We start from the raw sequence: 20,873 nt of genomic DNA on the forward strand, positions 1-20,873 counted from the left end.
CCTTACTCTGTTCTTGAATTTGTATGCTTTTAGCGAGCTTTAACACATTTACAAGACTTATTGACTATAATTACAAGAGAATTCAAGTAATGGACACATCAATTATAAGCAACATGTCTTGACCAGACAGTTGCATAAAGAATTCTAAAAAGAGGTCCATTAGCATCTTCCTCTTAGTTTTATTCAGTTTTTATCTGCCTTTAGAGGACATGCTAAGAAAGTACATACCTTCTACACACGTGAACAAGCCTGACTTCTAAAAGCCAGATCACTCCATAAAGTGAGCAAACATCGTACTGACAGAGGTATTAATAATGCCAAGAAATCAGTATTTGGATTTACTCCCCACCCAACAATAGCTCCACTGCATGAAGAGTTGGGACCAAGAGTACAATGTTTGTATTTACCTAGATAAATCTTCTGCAGGTTGCCCTCTTACTTTCTTCAGTGAAAAACTTCTATCTATCTTTAATCTCCCTAAACTAGTAATGTTTCATACTCTTTTGTCTTCCTCCTTGTAACCATGCACTAAGTTTCAAAAACTGCATGAATTTAAAGTATAGCTTTAATAATAAGCCATTATTTAAAAGTACAGTAAAATAAACCTTACAGTTTTAATGAAAATATGTTCATTGAAATGTGAATTTATTATTCAAATCCACTCATAAATTCAACCATGGAGACAGAACTTGTCTAAGCAGAGCACAATGATTTAGAAAAGCTGTCTATTTAAAATAAAGAATGTATGGCAGGTTTATAGAAACAGTGCAGTGAATTTTTACATAAATTTAGAACAGTGGCTTATGCATTTTCCACAAAAAAAAAAAAAAAAAGTTTAAAAAAATTTCCACCCCAAATTAAACATTAAAATGGAACACTACATTTGACAGAGCACAGAAACTAAATCAGGTTGTGCCTTCATGAAAACCAAATCCCCAGGACATATTAACTTTGAAAAGTGTTCACTAATTTTGATCCTTGAAAGTAGAATCTTGTTGCCTGGGAGTCACACTTCTTGATATAAACCATCTGGCAATGAATAATTTTAAATCCCTAAAATTCTAAGAAAATTTTTATTATTTCATTCCTCAAAAGCCATTTAATACATCCTCTGAAACCCACAGTGCCACTTAACAGCTACCTTGGCAAACCAAACAGTTAGGACTCAGAAGCAATGGAAAGCTGTTAAGAGACAGGACTCTAACAAAGGCATCAGAGGGGCAAGGCTTTTTGATAAAATGAAAAGAAATTTGTCGAATAACCTGCCCTGGAATCACTAAGGCTTAATTAACTTTGGAAACGTTAAATGTCAACACTGACTTGCGGCAGGTGGCCAGAGTGCCACCCAGTAAGGTCACGTGAGCCAGGGGGAAGGCCGACCAGCAAATCCAGCACGACTCCATATGCAGATGGGAACCAACACCCCCACTTTCTCCTTCGTTTGCACTTTACAGGTCAACAGGGGTTGGCGCGAGGGTACGTACCTGTATGAGTGCGAATGTGTGCTAGAAACGCCATCGAATTGCTACTTCGACACATCTTCCCGCAATACTTGCAAACATTTCCCTGATTTTCTTCTCTCTCGCGGTTGATTTGCTCAGTGTCTTCCACTATGTACTTGTTCACCTCCCGGAGCAGTTCTTCATGCTGCCCTTTAATATGCAGAAATAAATTCTGTTCTGAATCAAAGGGCTCTGTACACTTGACACATTTAAAGGTAGCCCCTCCCTCCGGAAGCTCCTCTACACTGGCCTGTTCGTTCCTCATGTGACCAGCACTGGCCAAATGCTGATGGAGATTGCTCTCCGTGTAGAACGATTTTCCGCACAGTAAACAATGAAAGTGTTTCTCTTTCGTAGGATGTTTCATGGCTATGTGAACATTCAGTCCACTCAAACCATCTGCTAAGAAGCCACAATCATCGCAACGAATTCGTGTGGATTCGCCGAAGGAACTACCTTCAGATTTCTTCTTTTTCACACCTTGAGCACCATCTTTTAAGGGCAACTCACTAATTCTCACACCTGTTGTTACCAGACCCTCTTCAGACGGGTCTAACAATTCTCCATCTTCAGAGTTCTTTATCCTTATTATGGAAGAATCAAATCGGCCAAAACTGTAGATGGCCTGTCCTTTGTCATCAATACTGATTATAGTCTCATAAACATCATTACTTTCAACTGTGCTATCAGAAGCTGGACCATTCTCTTCCAAAATAATTCTAGTGTCATGTTGGGAATTCATCAGAATTTCCTTGTTCTCCAGAACGGGGTCTTCTTGGATATCTTTCAAATCTTCTGAACTCCGCACACTCCCAACTTCGTTCTGACCACCACTCTCCAGGTTCAGCTCCTGCCTTGTCCTTGTCATCACATCGGGGACGGTGCCTTCAGCTGGGTGCCCTCCCCCGAGACCTCCAGGACACCCGTGTTTGCTAAGAGCTTTCTCTGCATTCTCCCCCGCCTGGCCGACATCGCTCTCGCCACGCGTGCTCACATCGCCAGTGTCATTCAACGTGCTGTGGGCTCTCTCTGCTGCCTCATCCACAGCTGAGCTTCCTGAATTTTCATTCTGAAATCTGCCTGCGGAGCCGCAGTTAGAGGAAATATTAAGGGACACCATCTCCTCAGGTGTCAGAGCTTTATCTCTGGCCAGGGGCGGCTGCAAAGTCTCACACAAGGAACGATCTTCACTGAGATTAGATTCTTCTTCAGTCTCAATCTCTACGGAGGTGGGAACACGGAGGACCTTAGACGTGTCTAGATTAGTATGCTTATCCAAAACACAACACTCAGCAGTACTTTTAGATTTCAGAATTTCTTCCGATGGCTGGTCTGAAAGTATCTGATATTCTTCAGAATTCTGTTGCTGCTGCTCTTCAGGGACAATGATATTTCTGGACACGTCTGCAGAACTTGCTTCTACATCAGAAGAGGTCAGGTAAGACTGCCTTTTCATCTTGTGTTTTTCTGTGGCTGCATGCCTGGTCATCTCTCGACGAGTCACTGCGTAGTAATCACAGGCCATGCAATAAAAAGCAAATTCTTTTGTATGTTTCCGTTTTATGTGCAGTTCTAGAGAAGCAGAAGAGTGAGCGTTAAAATCACAGTGTACACACTTGTTATCACTTGTACCCGTAATATCTCTCTGGGAGCACGCGTCTGCCTGCTGGAGAGGGTCCTCTGGTTCTAGAGACATTTGTTCCTTTTTATCAGTAAGCAGACTGTTGACTTCCCCATCTGTAGGATGAAATACATTTTCAACTTCGACTTGAGTTGGATTTCCATGCTCTGCCACTGGCTTTTCTGAAGTGGAGGCATCTGATTCAGCTGACCTGTTAGCAAGTTCATCTGAACCTGCCGAGACGGCATTCTTTCTACAGGCTTCAAGGTTGCCCCCTTCCGGGCCAACAATGATATCTGAACTCTGTTTGCCGTTTGCCTCTATTTCTACACGTCCTTTATGTTTCTTAGTGGCACAATGACGCTCCATATCTCCCTTAGTTACAGTATAATACTTACACACTTTGCATAAATAACTATACTGGTGACTGTGTTTTCGTCGAATGTGAACAGTCAGGTTTGTAATACTAGAGGCCAAGAGACCACAATGAGAGCATGTCCTCGAGATGTTACCTTTGGGTCTCCCCCTCTTTGGAGCAGCGGTCGAAGCTCCTTCACCCTCTTTGGACGGTGGCGCCTCCTTGGTAGTCAGTAGGCTCTTTTCAAGATAGGAATGCTCCTGCAACTGCACACCTTCCACGTGGCCTTCAATCCTTCCGTGTCCAGAAATGTGAAACTCTTCTTTTTTGTCATTTGCACCTATACACACCCTTTCAATACACTCTTCAAAACTTAAGCCAATGTTGTTTTTCTTGGCGTTTTCAAGATGCTTGCTTCTCTTAATGTGCTTCTCCATTCCTTCCTTGCTCAGCGAATAAAGATTACATGCTTTACAAAGAAAGTGATAGTCCTGGCCATGCCGGAGCTTGATGTGTCTTGTGAGAACAGTGGAAGACCGAGTTTTATAAAAACACTTCTTACACTGAAACTGAGGCTTACTTGAATGCCTTAGTTCCTGCCCCTGGCTTCCCCTGGACTTAGCAGGTCCCTCCTGAGCTGCATTACCTGACTCACTCAGAGGATCTTTTGTATTTTCTGATTCTAAAGTACTTAAGGGTAAAGCCTGTAAAGCTAAATCACTGTTAAATGACTGGGAAGTCTTTGGTTCAACCAATAAACAAATATGCTTCTCGGTTGTTTTGTGTTCTTCCATGTCTTTCTCAGACAAGAAGAAGAGATTGCAAGGAGCGCAAAGAAAACCCATATTGTGCTTTTCCTTCATGTGGTCTCTGAGATTTAGTTCGTTCTCAGAAATAAATGAACAGCACTGACACCTGAGGCCAGTGGTGGTGTGCTGATGCTGGTGGTCATGCTTGTCCAAGTCCCCCCTCGACGTGCTGGAAAAGCCACACACCTGGCAGCAAAGCTTCACCTCTCCAGCGGGGCGCCTCTCCCCATGGCTCTCCACGTCTGTCCTATTTATCGCTGCTTCACCACAGTCTGTACAAGCACACATCTGATGGTCCGCAGCTGGCCTCACTGTCACAGAGCCAAAGGAACAGGCGACATGGGAGCTTTTGTCCTGCGTCAGGTCCGGGGTTTCCGGGGAAGTCACACACAGACTGTGGACACCACCGCTCATTTCTACGTGTTTGGTCACAGACTCTGCCTCACTTGTCTTCACCTGGGCTCTGAAGTGTTTCATATACATCCTCTGGGTGTCATTAGTTCCTCTTTTACTAATTCCTAAAAGATTAAACCTTTTCTTGGCCTGGGCTTTTAAAGTAAATGTGCCAGTTCGCCGTCGGAAGCTACTGCCCAACGTGAGGATGTTTCGCTCGGGTCTTGGTCTCGAGCTTGCACTGACACCGTGTGTTGCCTGTAGGGTATTTCTGGTAGCTTCCAATTTATCTAAGAGACCCTCTGAGCTTACCAACACTCCTAACTTTTTACTCCTACTCTGGTTTTCAGGATTTCGAGCTATACCAAGGGAAGTTATGTTTTCTTCAACAATCTCTACTTTTTCTGATGAAGCATTCCTGGACGGCATCATTTCAACAAGCAGCTCGCCGCTGCCTCCACTCTGCTTAGAAACACCTCCTCGGAAATCTTTAAATTTGCTTCCAACACTTCGTAATCCTTTTGAATCACTAGTCTTTGCTACTGGTTTAGAAGCCCTGGGTTTTACACAAACGTTTTTTGTTCCCATGGTACATGGTTTCTTAGGAAAGGGCTGTTTTGTTAAGATCTGTACAAATCCTCCACGAGCAGCAAGATTCTGACGCCGGAGGTGAGTTTTGCCAAGATAATGTGCATTCAACAGGTTTTCTTCCATGCACTGAAAGCCACAGAGATCACAAGAGAAGACCTGCTGCAGCCCGTGTGTCTGTCTGACGTGCACATGTAACGCCGCGCTGCTCTCTGCTTTGTGGCTACAGTGGCAGCACGCGTGCTCCTTAGACCGCTGCGTGTGGCATTCTGCGTGCTTCTCCAAATCCAAGCAAGAAGAAAACAAATGACCACATATGTTGCACTTGAGAACCGTATCTACATTTCCAATGGTACAACTAACACTGATCTCTTTCAGGGGGAAAGGAGATTCTCTTTCCAGATTAAGGGAAACCATTTCCTGAGCAGACTTTTTTTCAGGGTCTGTGTTCAGAGAAACAGCATCGATACTGCTAAAATTGCAAGGAGGGGAGAAGGCATTGGGAAGACAAGTGCCTCCTTCTGGACATTCACTCAGGAGGGTCTCCTTCGCTGTCTCACCTAACGGGATATGCACTTGTGGGACTGTGCTCTCAGAAGTTTCTAGCCCGGGAACGCCCTGCTCTTCAGGCTTGAGGTGCTCTGCCTCGGCTGATAATTTCATTCGCTTGGAAGCATGTCTGTTTCCATCTTCCACCAAAGTGACACTGCCACAGTGTGAGGGTTCTGAAAAGCCTCTTTTGCTGGTGGAATTCTCTGAGGAATTTGCTATCACATCAAATACAGGCCCACAATCTACATCATGAGATGAAGAATTTCTCGAGTCTCTTGCTTCTTTGTTTCTGTTTTCATCCTCATCGTTCTCTGGCTTCTTCTCAGTATCCATCATCAGTACCGTGCTGACAATGTTTCTTCTGCCAGGGCGGCTCACTCGGCACTCATAACCTGCGCAGAAAATAAACACGTTGTTAAACCTCTGAACATAGAGAACACACACACGTATTTCATCCGAAAGTCCACATAAAGTGACACACTGAATGAAAAAAAAGATCATAGCCTCAAGATTTCCTTTATATTGAGATGAACCTGATGCCATGCGTGAAGTCCTTATGAAAAGGACGAAGTCAGATCTGGGGCACAGCATCGCCACGCTGTTGACTCAGCAAGCAACACTACGGCATCTCTGATGGAAGAAGTGTTCTCAGCCAGCTTGCAAAAAAACTCCCATGAGTCAATTCTCTTTACTAGTACACTTCAGCTTACTAATTTTTTTTTAAAACAGAGAAGCTGTCTTTTCAAATTTCATTTCAGTGAAACCCCGTCTGTAAAACAGATTAAACAAGCCAGGTAGTCAGGCCTTCCCCTCCGCAGTCTCCCAACCGAAGTCCAAGCCCCAGTGGAAAACTTAAAAACAACTGCTTCATCCTTTTTTCCCCTGCAGCGACGAGCCTTGCCATGATTTTTCTAAATATATCCTAATTAACAACATGCACATTCTCATCGCACATCACTACTCCTGCTCTAACTCTCCCGCCAATGAAAAACCCCTCCTATTCCCACTGTCAATCACGGGTTTCCTCATCTAACAGCCGTTCCGCACCGTCAGAAGGTTAACGACAAACGGAAATGTCAGCAAGACAGCAGGATTAATGAAGCAAATTTTGGGGGGAGAAAAGAATTTCACTGAATAAAATGTTTTAAAATCAATAATATTGATTTTATTTTTCATTATGCTATTTAATTCAATTAAAACATATCATTTTCCATTTACTGTACACCAGGATTGGGATTTTGAGCTAAATGCCACTGGATTTGATGTGAATAAAAAACCATCAAATATTATGGCCTCAAAGTTAATGATAACTATTTTTAACTCTTTTAACTGCTTTTTTTTTCATAACAACCACAAACCAAATAAAGGCTTTTGCTTTGACTCTGCTAAAAGTGGGGAACAAAATATATTTATGTGATACAAAAGCATGAGCAACAAAGGAAAAAGTAGATAAACTGGGCTTTATCAAAATTAAAAACTTCAAATGACTGTATGCTTCAAAGGCTACAATCAAGATGAAAAAACCACCCACAAAGCAGGAAAACTTTTTGCAAATCACATACCTGACACAGGACTTAATCTAGAACATACAGTGAACTCTTACAACTCAAAGATAAAAAGATGAACCAATTTCTAAATGAACAAAGGGGCTCACTATACATTTCTCCAAAGAAGATACACAAACAGCCAAAAAGCACATGAAAACATACTCTATCTATCAGTAGCCATTAGAGAAATGCAAATCAAAACCATTATGTGGTACCATTTACTCATTAGGACGGCTAGAATCAAAACGTCAGACAGTAACAAGTGTTGGTAAGGACGTGGAGACATCAGAACAATCATACAAAGGCCAGCGGGGATGGAGAACGGTGATGGCACTTTGGAAAAGAGTCTGGTGGTCCCTCAAATGACTAAGCATGGAGTTACCACACAGCCCATCAATTCCACACTCAGGTACACGCTCAAGAGAAGTGAAAACGTATGTCCTTGCGAAAACTGGTACACAAATGTTTACAGCAGTATTAGTCATAACAGCCAGGAGGTGGAAACAACCGAAATGTTTATCAACGGATTAATGGAAAAACAAAATGAGGTACACCCATATCCACACAATGGAATATTCAGCCACAAAAAGGAGCAGTACTGACACACGCCACAGCATGCGTGAACCCTGGAAACGCTAACTGAAAGAAGCCAGTTACAAAAGACCACATAGCATAGGATTGCTTTCACAGGAAACGTCGGGAATAGGCACATCTATAGATATAGAAAGTGGGCCAGTGGTTCCTTAGGGCTGGGGAATGGGAGCAAGACAAGGGGTGAGAGCTCAAGAACACAGGGTTTCTTTCTGAGGTGATGAACATGTTCTGACGGTTGCACATGTCTGTGAATATACTTAAATCCATTAAATTGTAGTTCAAATGCATAACGTGTATGGTATGTGAATATCTCAATAAAGCCGCTTAAAAATACATAAACTGTCGTATATAATCTACAAACAAAAACATCTTGTGTGCGTTACTGTGTTACACTGTAAGAGCAGAGCATACCATTCTTGTAAAAGAGTGAAAAAGATAAACGTACACAGTTTCGTTATACTTATGTTTACGGTTTCTCAGGATGTGATCCAGAAAATGTAAATTAAATAAGAGGTTAATAGATGTTTGAGCAGGAAAAACCAACCCCTGGTCAAATATGTTTAAGAAACTCTGGTTTGAACCAAAGTTTCTTTACCATAGGATATCTCAGCACACAGGCATTTCCCAAACCAATTTCATTACACAACTCATTATTTACAAAGAATCAAGAGACCAGTGGTTCCAAAGGACCCTTTAGAAAATGCTCCTTTAAATACAGCATTGGTTCTGCTATTCAACATTCATAATTAAAGAGTAAACAGAGAGGGGGAAATGAATCATGCATCTATCCCAAAAACGCCACCGAATGCCTACTATATGCCAAGTATTCTTGGTTGTAGATACTGGAATTACAGCAAACAACACAAAATCTCTGCCTTACATTGTAAAGAGTAAGACAATTTTTTTAATAGACATAATTGTCCAATCCAGAACACCTATTACTAGTCAAGAAGAGTCACAGGGATTGGACTTACTCTCATGCATGAAACAACTAAAAAAGAAAAAAACAGACAAAATCTATGAAACAACAGCATAACACTTTGGACATCAGAAACTAAAGGACAGTGATCAGAGATGAGACACAAATTAAGAGGAGTCCCAGCTTACAGCCTGGAGAAAGGACCCAGGCCACAGCATAATAACAGGGATCCTAGACAGAGCCCAGGGGTCTCCCAGTAGAGTTGAGGGGCAGCTAGACTCTGTAGCCGAGTCAGAGAGAGGAGAAGCACCAGAAAGAGAAGCCCAGAGACCTACAAGGGGCCCCTCATGGGTGTCCCTATCAAGATAGAGATCATGCTATCTTCCCAGAAAACTGTCTCCTGCCCCTCACACTCGTCCCGGGTAACTCCCCCTCCCTGAGGCAACCATTGCCCAGTCTTCTTCTGCAATGAATTAGTCTCGCCTGTCCCAGAAGTTCATATAAATGGAATCAAATAGGCCTTTTGCGGGGAAGGGGGGGGTGTGGGCCTTCTTTGCTCAACACGATGTTTCTGCTGCGTGTACTCACAGCGCATGCACTCCACTTCAGTGAGAGCAGCGCTCAGTCCTATGGGTACACCACAACTCCGCGGACGGACACCTGAGCTGTTCCCCTTCTGCGGCTAGTATGATAAAGCCACCGTGAATATTCTCAAACAAGTCTTTTTACGAACATATATTTTCATTCCTTTTGTGTAAACACCTCGGGGTAGTAAGGCTGGACTGCAGGGGCAGATGTCTACGCTAATCTTACAAGAAACTATCTGCCTGATTTTCCTACACAGCCACCAGCAACATCAAGCATTCTGACTGATCCGCACATTCTCACCAATATTTGATGCTGTCAGTCTCTTCAATTTAAGTCATTCTGGTAGGTGTGTGTGGCTCTAATCTGCGCTTCGCTGGTGACTAGTGACGGTGCTGAACACTCCGTTACGCGCTCTAGGAAATGTTCGCTAGCCTTCTGCCTACTTCCTGCATAGGTTGTCTAGTTTATTATTGGGCCGGAGGAGCTGCTTATGTGCTCTGAATATAAATCCCCTGTCAGATACAGGTTTCACAAATATTTTCTCCCTTTTCCATTTATTAATGCCTTTTGATAATCAAAAGTTTTAAATTTTGGGGCGCCTGGGTGGCACAGCGGTTGGGCGTCTGCCTTCGGCTCAGGGCGTGATCCTGGCGTTATGGGATCGAGCCCCACATCAGGCTCCTCTGCTATGAGCCTGCTTCTTCCTCTCCCACTCCCCCTGCTTGTGTTCCCTCCTCGCTGGCTGTCTCTATCTCTGTCGTATAAATAAATAAAATCTTTAAAAAAAAAAATTTAAAAAAAAAAATTAAAAAAAAAAAAAAAGTTTTAAATTTTGATGAAATCAGTTTTGTTCCTGTTCCGGTTATCTGTATGTCTGGTTTATTTTCTGTCTCCCCATGCTAGAAAGTAAGGGCATGGTTTATTTTATCCACCTTACATCCCAAGAACTTAGAACAATTCCAAGCACATATGAGGTACTAGAACAAACAAATACCTCACTGTGATATAAGAAATGTCTCTTCTCTACGTATTTACAGGCAAAATGAAAAATGTCTGAGATATACTTCAAATCAGTCCAGTCCAGCAGAGGGGCATAGTGAAGGCTATGTGCTGACAATGATTAATGCTGAGTAACAGTTACATGGAAATTCAATCTACTATTCTACCAACTTTGTATATATCTATATATGTACATGCTTGAAAATGTCCATAACGTAACTTACGTTTAACATTTTTTAATGTTTTGTCTAAAATGGTGTGAATTTTCTTCCTTTCAATGAGGAGTGCAACCATCTCTTACCCTTCCAACACTGTTACGACACACTACTATACTACCCTCACTGTGGACACTAGCAGGAGTTTCATCCTTAGAAGCATAGGTACAGAGGGGCGCCTGAGTGGCTCAGCCATTAAGCATCTGCCTTCGGCTCAGGTCATGATCCCGGGGTCCTAGGATCAAGCCCTGCATCAGGCTCCCTGCTCGGCGGGAAGCCTGCTTCTCCCTCTCACACTCCTCTTGCTTGTGTTCCCTCTCTCACTGTCTCTCTCTGTCAAATAAATAAATAAATAAATCTTAAAAAAAAAAAAAAAGAAGTATATGTACAGAACAAACACTGACTTAGGGAGGACTCATGTATACCTATGCAGAATGAATGTTCTAATGATGGAACGTACTACATTTTTTCAGACGAAAGAGTGACAACTGCATTAATATGCACACACAAAATAACGAAACCCTTATTATCTTCTACCTAATGCCCCCCAAAAATTTTAAAACAAAAGGAGAAAATATTTCTACACCTGTTACCTCCCAATTGATTTTTTAAAGTAATGAAATAATTCAATGTCTCATTTTATCAGGAAAGAACACTGAACATTCAACAAATATATACTGAGGGCCTACTGTATAAAGGGAACTATGATGCTACCAACACGTTCTCTGCCCCACCAGGCTCTTGTTCTATTAGGAGCCATGTGACATACACACAAAAGGGACTCTAATACAAGCCACGTGTGAACACATGTGACAGGAATTGAGATCTACTGCTGTGTAAATGAGCAAGGAATCATACTTCCAAGCAGATTATTTGGCCAAAATGGCAGAAATATCATTTCTTGAGTAAACTAAAACTGCTTTTTTTTTCTTTTTTTTGACAGAGCAGGTAAAACAGCGAAACAACTCAAGGAGAAGAAAGGGATCAGGCAAAGCCACACAACACCCGCAATGCCAGCACGCAAGACTGTCATCTGCAGTCTGGAGAGCGATGGTGCTGGTTTTCTACGACACAGCAACTGAAAACAAAAGCAGAGGGTCAACCAAGACCACATCCCACAAAGCTCTGAACTGAAAGTTGGAATTCATTCAGCAGCGCCAGTGAGGAGTCTCCAAAACACGGCACTACTTTAGGGTGATAAATTTTTCAGTATGCAGGACATATCACAGGTAGAGAAACTGCAGGAAGAATGCCTTTCAGTACTTCCAGTTACAGGGCCCAGAACTAGAATGATGTCGGTAAGCAGGAGTGTAAGATGATTTAATAAATATCTTACAGTGATCTAGAGGGGATTAAACAGGAATGAGAACATTTACGCTAATATAAATTAAACAGAAGAGTCTTCAACAGAAAGATTATTAGAGCAAGCACCAAACTGCCAATGCAGATGGGGGAGAGAATCCAAAACTCACCCAACTGGGATAGTTTCAGTGCTCATTTTTCTGGAGGCAAATTTCATTCATTCACTCCACAAACATTTATTGAAAGCCAACCAGAAAGCACCTTATATTTTCTCAGGTAGGGGACTCACTGCCAACCCTTAGAGTAAGTCAAGGCATAATCTCTGTTTCTTCTCAAAGTACTGGTACCAGTGAAGAAAGAAAATGAGTCTCAGATATCCTCCCAGAGTAAAGCTTCAAGATTCAGAAGACCTAGGGGCGCCTGGGTGGCGCAGTTGTTAAGCGGCTGCCTTCGGCTCAGGGCGTGATCCCAGCATTCTGGGATCGAGCCCCACATCAGGCTCCTCTGCTAGAAGACTGCTTCTTCCTCTCCCACTCCCCCTGCTTGTGTTCCCTCTCTGCTGGCTGTCCCTGTCAAATAAATAAATAAAATCTTTAAAAAAAAAAAAAAAAGATTCAGAAGACCTAGGACGTGTCTGCACTACAGTAACGGGATATATTATCAAACCAATCTTCCTAAAGCATATGTTTCTTATATGAATCCATCAATTACCATTCAACACACATCCTCACTGTACCACAAAGATTCTCAAATATGCAATTCCATTTATAGTATGTACTCATCCAAATTCCCAACCAGTTGTTCCTTGACTTAAAAAGACAAAGAAACAAGTAAGCTGCATGTAACTTTATCATCTTCAATCTCACCTATAAATTATTAACTCACCAAGAATCCGTCATGAAAGAAAGTTCCTGCTCTAACCAAAATAGTCTCTTCTATGGTTTAAAATTCTTTAAAAAGTTGCAAGAGAGAAATCAAAACACTCCTATGCTTTTCTTTTTTAATTTTAACACTCATATACTTTTTAAGAACAAAATAAAACAAATCAATAGCAGCCTTCTGATGACACCTGGTGGCCAGTGCTCACAGGAAGTTTCTTTCAGCCTTTTAAAGAAAGAACTTCAGGAACTACTCAACCATCTCACATGCTATCTTTACTCTGGGCAGCGGGCATGAAATCTCTCCCTTCACGCTCCTCCCTCAGGTTGTATTTTGCACTCGTTCCAATCTCATTTTCACTTCTCTCTTCGTCCCTTTTCTCTTTTCTGATGTGTACATGTAAAGTGAGCTCGAGCCCTAGCTCGCGCATGCTCACTTTCTCTCTTACACGCTCACAGACACACTCTCGCTGGTATGACAAAGCCACCCACATTAGAAACCACCTCTCCCTGCCTTTCCCCCATGGCATCTCACCCTTCCCCCCTCCTGCACTCACCCCAGTTGGTGGTGCAAGCAGTGTGAAGTTAGCCCACGGTGGCACCAGGCTGACAGTAAAGTCACAGCAGGGGACACATAGGTGCAGCATGGCAGGTGCACACACACGCATATATAAAAACTCCCAACGGTCTTGTGTCCTTTCCCTTTGGGAAGTTCAATAAAGGATGAACTCCAGAAGTCATTAAGATCTGACAGTAGGGCTTCTCTCCTCCCAGAAGGACAGAGAAAAACAGGTAAGACTTCCTACAAGCCTATTATGAGCTGCAAAGGTGACAGATGAGTGAGACAGGAATACATGGAAACCAGTGGACTACTCAGATTTCTTCCATCCGCCACTTCCAATTAGACCTACCACACACTATCACCTAACTGAACAAAGTATCACCAAATCCATATATGGAGTTGCCATTTGTAACAGAGACCACAAAATATTAAGTATCTGATCCTACAAAGAAAAAAATCACTTTTCTATGAAAATGCTTATAAGTTGAATGAACTCTTCCATGACAACAAGGTATAATGTAACACCCTAAAAACCATTCACTAGATAACACCAGAGACAACGTGACCACTAGGGATAGATGTGTACATAGTCGTGGCTTATTCACCATCCGACCAGTGCATGAACACTTCAGTCCAAGAAAACCCACGTCCTCGTAGTCCAGAGAACAGGCCACAGTGCATTCCTAGGTAGTAAGTTTGTAGGCACGTCCATTTCCCCAGCCAGGAAAAGGTCTGTGGTGGTTTTAAATGAGTCCACAGATTCTCTGACACTCCTTTCAAAGGAAGAAACCTAGTTCTCTCCCCTCAGTGTGGGCTGGTCTTGCTGACCTGCTTGTAAGGGAAGAAAAGAGTGGAAGTGAGGGTATCTAACTCCAGAGACCAGGTCATAAAAGGCACGAGCTTTCTGCGTGCCCCCTCTCTGGCCTGCCTGTTGTGAGGACATTCATGCAGCCTCTGTGTGAGGAGGCCCACAGAGCAAGAGTCTAGGCTCCTACCAAGTGCCAGAGAGGAACAAGGGGCTCCTGCCAGCTGGTGAGCAGCTCCTCCAGCCCCAGGCCGGACTGCAGATGACTACTATCCCCACAAAAGCCTGACCACAGGAGAAACCTGGAGCCAGAACCTTCCTGACCCACAGAAACCAGGAGGTAACAGATGCCTGTTGCTTTAAGCCCCTGAGCTTCGACATAACGGCTTACGTAGAGACAGAGAACTAACAGAATGCCCTTCTCTCCTGTACCCCTTGGCAAGAATAGATATGGCTCAATTTCACCCTCCTTCATGTATATTTTATATACATTTCCTTTCCTATGTGCTCCAACCTTTAACAAGAATTCTCTGTGCCAGCACAGTAAGATTAAGGTCCACAGATCAGTACGTGTTCACTGAAATACAGTTTGAAATGCATATCAAGAGCACAACTCCTATCACACTTCTCCTAAGAAGATTTTAGCACTTTCATCAGCTGACATTTACATTTATACCTCTTCCACTACCAAAACCAGATCTGATACAGCTTACAATGAAAAACTGATATAATAAAATCAAGAGTTATTAAAGAGCTAACTAATAAAGAGATGAGGTAGAGTTTTAAATTTAGATTTGTATGTGATAAAAGAAATGTCTTAATGGTTCCTGAAAAACCTGCTCATTTTGGATGAAGATGTTCACTTGTAGAGGCCCCTGGAATTGTTTAGCAAGCCACCTGCCCCAGAACTAACGGTGGCCATGAGGTCCTTTCCAGCTAGGCTCGGAAATGGTAGCAGCCTACACTCCTAATAGTCCCCAAATCTGATGAGGCGGCCCACATGACGAACACGTGTACAGTCACAGACCATGTGACTCCCTCCTTCCCCCAGCAGGACGCATGCAAGCTCAGGAGGCCTGGGGCCCTGTGGCCACAGGACTCCTGGTACCTGATTAAGTTCCAACTCCAAAGTATCTCATGTACCATGTTTAGCTTAATCCCAACAAAGAACCGTCCCTGGCCAGAGTCCAAGGACTCACTGAAGACAAGCAGGCCCAAACTATGTGCTCCCTGACCCAAATGGTACGAGTAAAGTAAAACTATCCGATGGAAAAAAAATTCTCCACTCAAGTCAAAACAGAATTTTGCTTCTATTCCAGATACACCCATGTTTTATTTCCAATATCCAATTCACTTTTGCCTGTAAGTTAAAAATTAGAATATATGCTTAGTGCCTAAGATAGAGTTAAAACGATCACGAAAATACCATACTAATATGGATCAGCCATGGTGACCACAACAGAATAAAAAGACCATCATCCCTTTCATTACCAAAGATTTCCACCTTTCCAACACTACTCACAAAAATGTATTAAAAGCAACATAAAACAACAAATCATGGGACAAAAATAAACTGTAAAAGTAGCTCAGCCGCCTTTCCTGCCTATTTCTTTTTTTATTGTTTTTAATCTTCCTATACTTCAAGTACTATTTTCCAAATATAGTAAATTGATCCAGTAATAAAGTTAATTTTATGACAATCTTATATCAACCACCTCTGACAAATGCAGCTTTTGCAGTCAGAAATATTTTACACAAAAAGTTAAAATTTAATATATCTTTCAAAAAGCATTTTTTAAAATCAATGCTTGTTAGTATTTCCATCTAATTTTTTGAAATTTATTTTAAAGAAATACAATTTTTATTGGAACAGGAAAACAGGATAAAAGAAGAGAATGAAGACTCTGAGTAGAGAATGAAAAAGTTCAATGCCATTAAAAGCAGACACATAGGATCCTTGATATCTTACGCCATTTGAAAAGGTTGTTTTATTATCAATGTAACTAATCACAATGAAACCATCTCTTACAACTAAAGACATTATAATGAATTTTCTTTACAACTACAGAGAAATGGGATTTGCTGTTTCACATCAAATAGAACAGGCTGTATAAATTCTTCTTCCTATTTATTGTAAAATATAATTTCATCTATAAAATCAGTCATGAAATATTAAAACTGAAACAACAGAATTTATATCCTTTACTTAATTTAGTTTAAACGGTCTATTCACTAAAAAAGGGGGGGAGGTACATGTGATAGAGCCCCTATACTTTCTCATTAAGTGTTTCCATTAGACCCTTTATTTTCAAGAATTTATAATACAGCCATTAAAAAAGCATTCCATGATAAAAGTTAGTATACTTTGCTCAAATTTGCCTTTTATCTTTTTCAAAAGGCAAGAGCATGAAGCACACAGCATATGAAAGCTGAGGAAAGAGAAGGAGAATAAAAAGAAACACGTAATACATTTACTCTGAAAATTTTAAACACTAGTGAAAAAGAACATTAAAGTGCAAGGAAGGAAGCCTTTGTTTTCATCCCAACGGCTACAACAATAGGCTGTAGGATGCATGGCAACCACTGACCCTGAGCCTCAGAGTCCCGGGTCAGAAGGGGAGAGAAGGAGTAAGAGCACCACATTCGAGGAGAAAACCCCTCGGTGACAGCAAGGAACCGCTCAGCACTCAACCAATAGAAAACGTACTCTTGGGTATGGATTTTTGTTTTCATTCCAGCAGAAAAATAGGAAGAAAAAGGGGATTTCCAAATGACGAATCTGGGAGAAATATAACAAAAACACATCTAGAGACACGTTCCAGACTTCTTGGCGGGACCCCTTCATCAGGTCCACTGGGAAGAGCGGGGGATTGGTACAATGCTTCATCACAGAACTACAGGGAAAGACAACTGAAACTGCTAATTTGGGAAGAAATCTGGAAAACACTGTAATTCCAAATGTCAATAAGCTAACACACGATATAAAACTATCAAGCCTCAAGACGTTTGGAATATAAATTATTAGGTATCAAAGATGTGAGTGCTAAGAAAGTATATTTAGAAAGGAGAAAAGCCTTCAGTATTCAATTTTTAAAATGGATGTGGTTCTAACCAAGTCCATTTATAGACCAAAGTTAATAGTTTTTTTTCCTCTGGGTGGCAAAATTATAGGTAACTTTTTCTCTTCTTTCTGACATTTTCCTATAGTTTCTAAAATATATTACTTTGGGGGGAAGACTGACAGGGACGCTGTAAAAAAAGTCTCTACATATGGCTGAAGTAATGGAAACTGATGACCACCCTCGAGAAAAGAAGCCCTAAGACAGAAATACATTCATGATTGTGGTTCTTGGACTAAGCTCAGAATCAAAATAAATAAAAGGAGAGTTATGGGGGATGTTTGGTGAAACACTCAGGGACCTCAAGCTGACAAGAATGGAGGGAGGTGGGCGGCAACAATTAACACACCTTTGGCACCCAGATCTTGGCCTCCAACACCATCCCCACTAAAAGGAATCTGGCAGCCTCAAGAAATGGCAGATTCTATGGCTGGGACTAGGTAGGTGTACAAGATGAGCCTGGAGCATTTTATTTATTATGTCAAAAAGTGGAGAAATGCTTTAAAAAAAAAAAAAAGATGTGACAAAGACACAGGAGTCAACTGGAAGGGGCTCCCACTGGCCAAATCTGGGACAACTGGAGCACCAAATAATTAAGCACCATTAGACACAGGAATGGATAAGTCCATATTGATAGTTGGGAGACAGGCTGATGGATGAACCGATGGGCACAAGAAGGCTCTGTGTGTACTAGGATGCTGAGGGCCAAATGGTCAATATGGAAAGAGGGAAGGAAAGAGAAAATCATACTGGCAAAGACTGCCTCAGGAAAGAATCATCAATGGATGCTAAATCTAGGGGGGATAATTTTGATATGCAGAATGTTTAAACAGTGATTAAGCAACTGCTTATCAATTGCAAGGGAAGAATAAAAAAAAAACCTCAGTAATTGGTGGATAAATCAGAAACACTTTGGAGGGGGCGATAAAAATTAGCATCCTCAAGGAAGTGCAGACAGACATGGTATGCCTCCAGACAGACCCCCTTCGAAGGACAGGACACCCATGCATCCACGCAGCTGAGAATGCAAACCGTGCAGTAAAACAAGAGGCAACTGTAGACAAACACAAAGTGAGGAATACTTTATTTAAAGAAAAAAAAAAAGTGGGGAGGACTACATCTTCACCAATGTCAACGTCATAAAAGACAAAGACTATGGAAACATTCCAGATTCAAGTAGGCAAAGGAGACAGGACAATGAAATGCAATGCCTGTTCTCAGGCTGGATCCTGTGATGGCAGGAAAAAATGCTAGTAAGGACAGTTTAAGTCAACTGACGAAAAGGACTGTGATGATTAACTGTATGTGTTAACTAACTAGGTTAAGGGATGACCAGAGAGCTGGTAAACATTACATCTGGGTGTGTCTGTGAGGGTATTTCTGGAAGGGACAAGCCTCTGAACGAACAGACTGAGTAAAGATCATCCTCACCAATGTAGGTGGGCGTCGCCCTATCTGCCTGGGGCCTAAATAGAACAAAGAGACGGACGAAGCGCAAATTTGTTTTTTGTTTTAGCTTGAGCTGGGACATCCATCTTCTCCTGCCTTCACACGCCGGTTCTTGGGCTTTCATCAGCAACGGGTCTGTCTCCCGCCTGCAGAAGGCAGACTGTGGGGCTCTTCGTCCAGGAAGTCACGGCAGCCAACCCCTGTAACACAGCTGCTCGTCCGCACCCACACCTGCACACGAAGCCCACTCTGTTTCCCTGAAGACTCCTGACAGATTTCTACGCCCGGAAGCTCCAGAGGAGAATATTAAGGAAAAGTTTTCTGACTTGGTTTTGGGATTTCTAGAATTGGCTCCCTAATCTGATTAGATTAAAAGATGCTAATGACTCTGTTTTCAGCATTAAGAGAGCACTTCTATTTGGTCTATGATGAGAACTGATTACAGATACACAAAATATCTGCACTGGATACTCCTAATCAACCACTTACATGAATCCAAGAGCTAAGTGACATACAGACACTAACATTTCTAGAAAACCAAGGAATGTAATGACTGGTCGGTTGGCCCTAATGTTGCTGGACAAAATGATGAAAGAAAATGATGAGCTCAGGGAGTCAAAGTACAGCATAAATGACCTGAGAGCTTCCAGGTGTGCTGGAGGAAAGCCTGATCTCCTCCAGCTTTAGGGCTGAAAGTGCTGCCTATCAGATGCGGAACATCCTTCCGAGATTGGCTAAATCAGAAAGCAAGCTGAATGCCCACCCTCGCAGGGTGCACTGTTACTCTGAGGGCACTAACTGGGAAGGACCCAGGCCCTCAATGCTGGGATGGGGACATGCAGGAAGACCCTGATAAAGCTGGGGATACTGAGTGCCTAAATTCTCATACGTCTTCTTTGTCAGTGGAAGAGGTCTTCCCAAACCCAACAGTGCCCTCATGCCAGTTCCTATAATTAATCTCATGGTTTTTTGTTTGTTTTAAAGATTTTATTTATTTATTTGACAGAGAAACAGCCAGCAAGAGAAGGAACACAAGCAGGGGGAGTGGGAGAGGAAGAAGCAGGCTCCCAGCGGAACAGGGAGCCCGATTCTGGGCTCGATCCCAGAAAGCCGGGATCACGCCCTGAGCCGAAGGCAGATGCTTAACGACTGAGCCACCCAGGTGCCCCAAATATCATGTTTTATATTTCTATATTTAATATGCCATGGGTTCTGTGTCTCTGGAGAACCCCAATATAAGTACCAATGTAAATTTATAAAATTAAATACTTTAATTATATACAGGAATATCCTTACTTCTGGAAAATAGACACTGAAGGATTTATGGGTAAAGGGTCATGATACCTAAATTTACTCTCCAAAGGTTCAGGAAAAAAGTGTAAGTGTACACATGTATAAGGAGAGAGTATACACGCTCTCCAAATTATCTCCAAATAAAAAGTAAAATAAAACAGCAACAACAAAAGGTGAGCTGGCTTCACGGAGTTGGCTTACACAGACTCCAGTAACTGTCGGGGGTCAAAAGAATATAAAGCTCCTTAAAAATGACAAAGGGGACTGTTTAGACTTGACAAAACCCTTAGTCTACACAGTAACTAGCAGCTCCCATTTAGACTCCTGGGAATCCAAAACACTTGACCTCCAATCGAGGGCCTCCTGCAAATCATATCCTTCCTAGTACAGCTGTGTCTCTGTGCAGTTTTAACTTCTTTGCCATGGGGGGGGGGGCTATTTGTTGGCATCTTTCTGTCAATTCCTGTCCACTGTAGTTTCCACACCAGCCTTAAGAAGTCCTGGGTGACGCCAACGCCAACAAAATGCATACTTCAGAGGAGGACAAGGGCATTTTTCCTACTCCTGGCAAAGCTGGTTAATGTGTGTTCAATGTTACAAAATTTCAATGGTATCAACCAGCTATGTACAATACAGAAAGCCTCCTCGCGTCCCAGGCAAGAGGACACAAGCTGGCACACACGTCAGTGAGCTGGCAGAGGCACGGTGCGAGAACCCACGGCTAAGAGGCATCACAAGACTTCCTGCGCCCGTATGTCAGGTCAGCACTGCTTCCATCTT

At 42.3% G+C, this 20,873-nt stretch overlaps 1 protein-coding gene across 4 annotated transcripts in view; it reads right to left on the reverse strand.

Moving 5' to 3' along the window:
• Positions 1-20,873, reverse strand: part of ZNF407 (zinc finger protein 407) — a 530,536-nt gene that overhangs the window by 495,907 nt on the left and 13,756 nt on the right. For all 4 annotated transcript variants that reach the window (XR_015727572.1, XM_045790276.2, XM_087869725.1 and 1 more), the window contains exon 2: positions 1,485-6,215. Coding sequence is in view for 3 of the 4 variants with exons in the window: in XM_045790276.2 (XP_045646232.2) it covers positions 1,485-6,159 (4,675 nt within the window). In the remaining variant the exon portion in view is untranslated. The remainder of the gene's footprint in view (positions 1-1,484; positions 6,216-20,873) is intronic.

The sequence above is a fragment of the Ursus americanus genome, chromosome 19 (genome assembly GCF_024610735.1).
Source record: "Ursus americanus isolate L20-20 chromosome 19, mUrsAme1.1.p, whole genome shotgun sequence".
Taxonomy (NCBI): Eukaryota; Metazoa; Chordata; class Mammalia; order Carnivora; family Ursidae; genus Ursus; species Ursus americanus.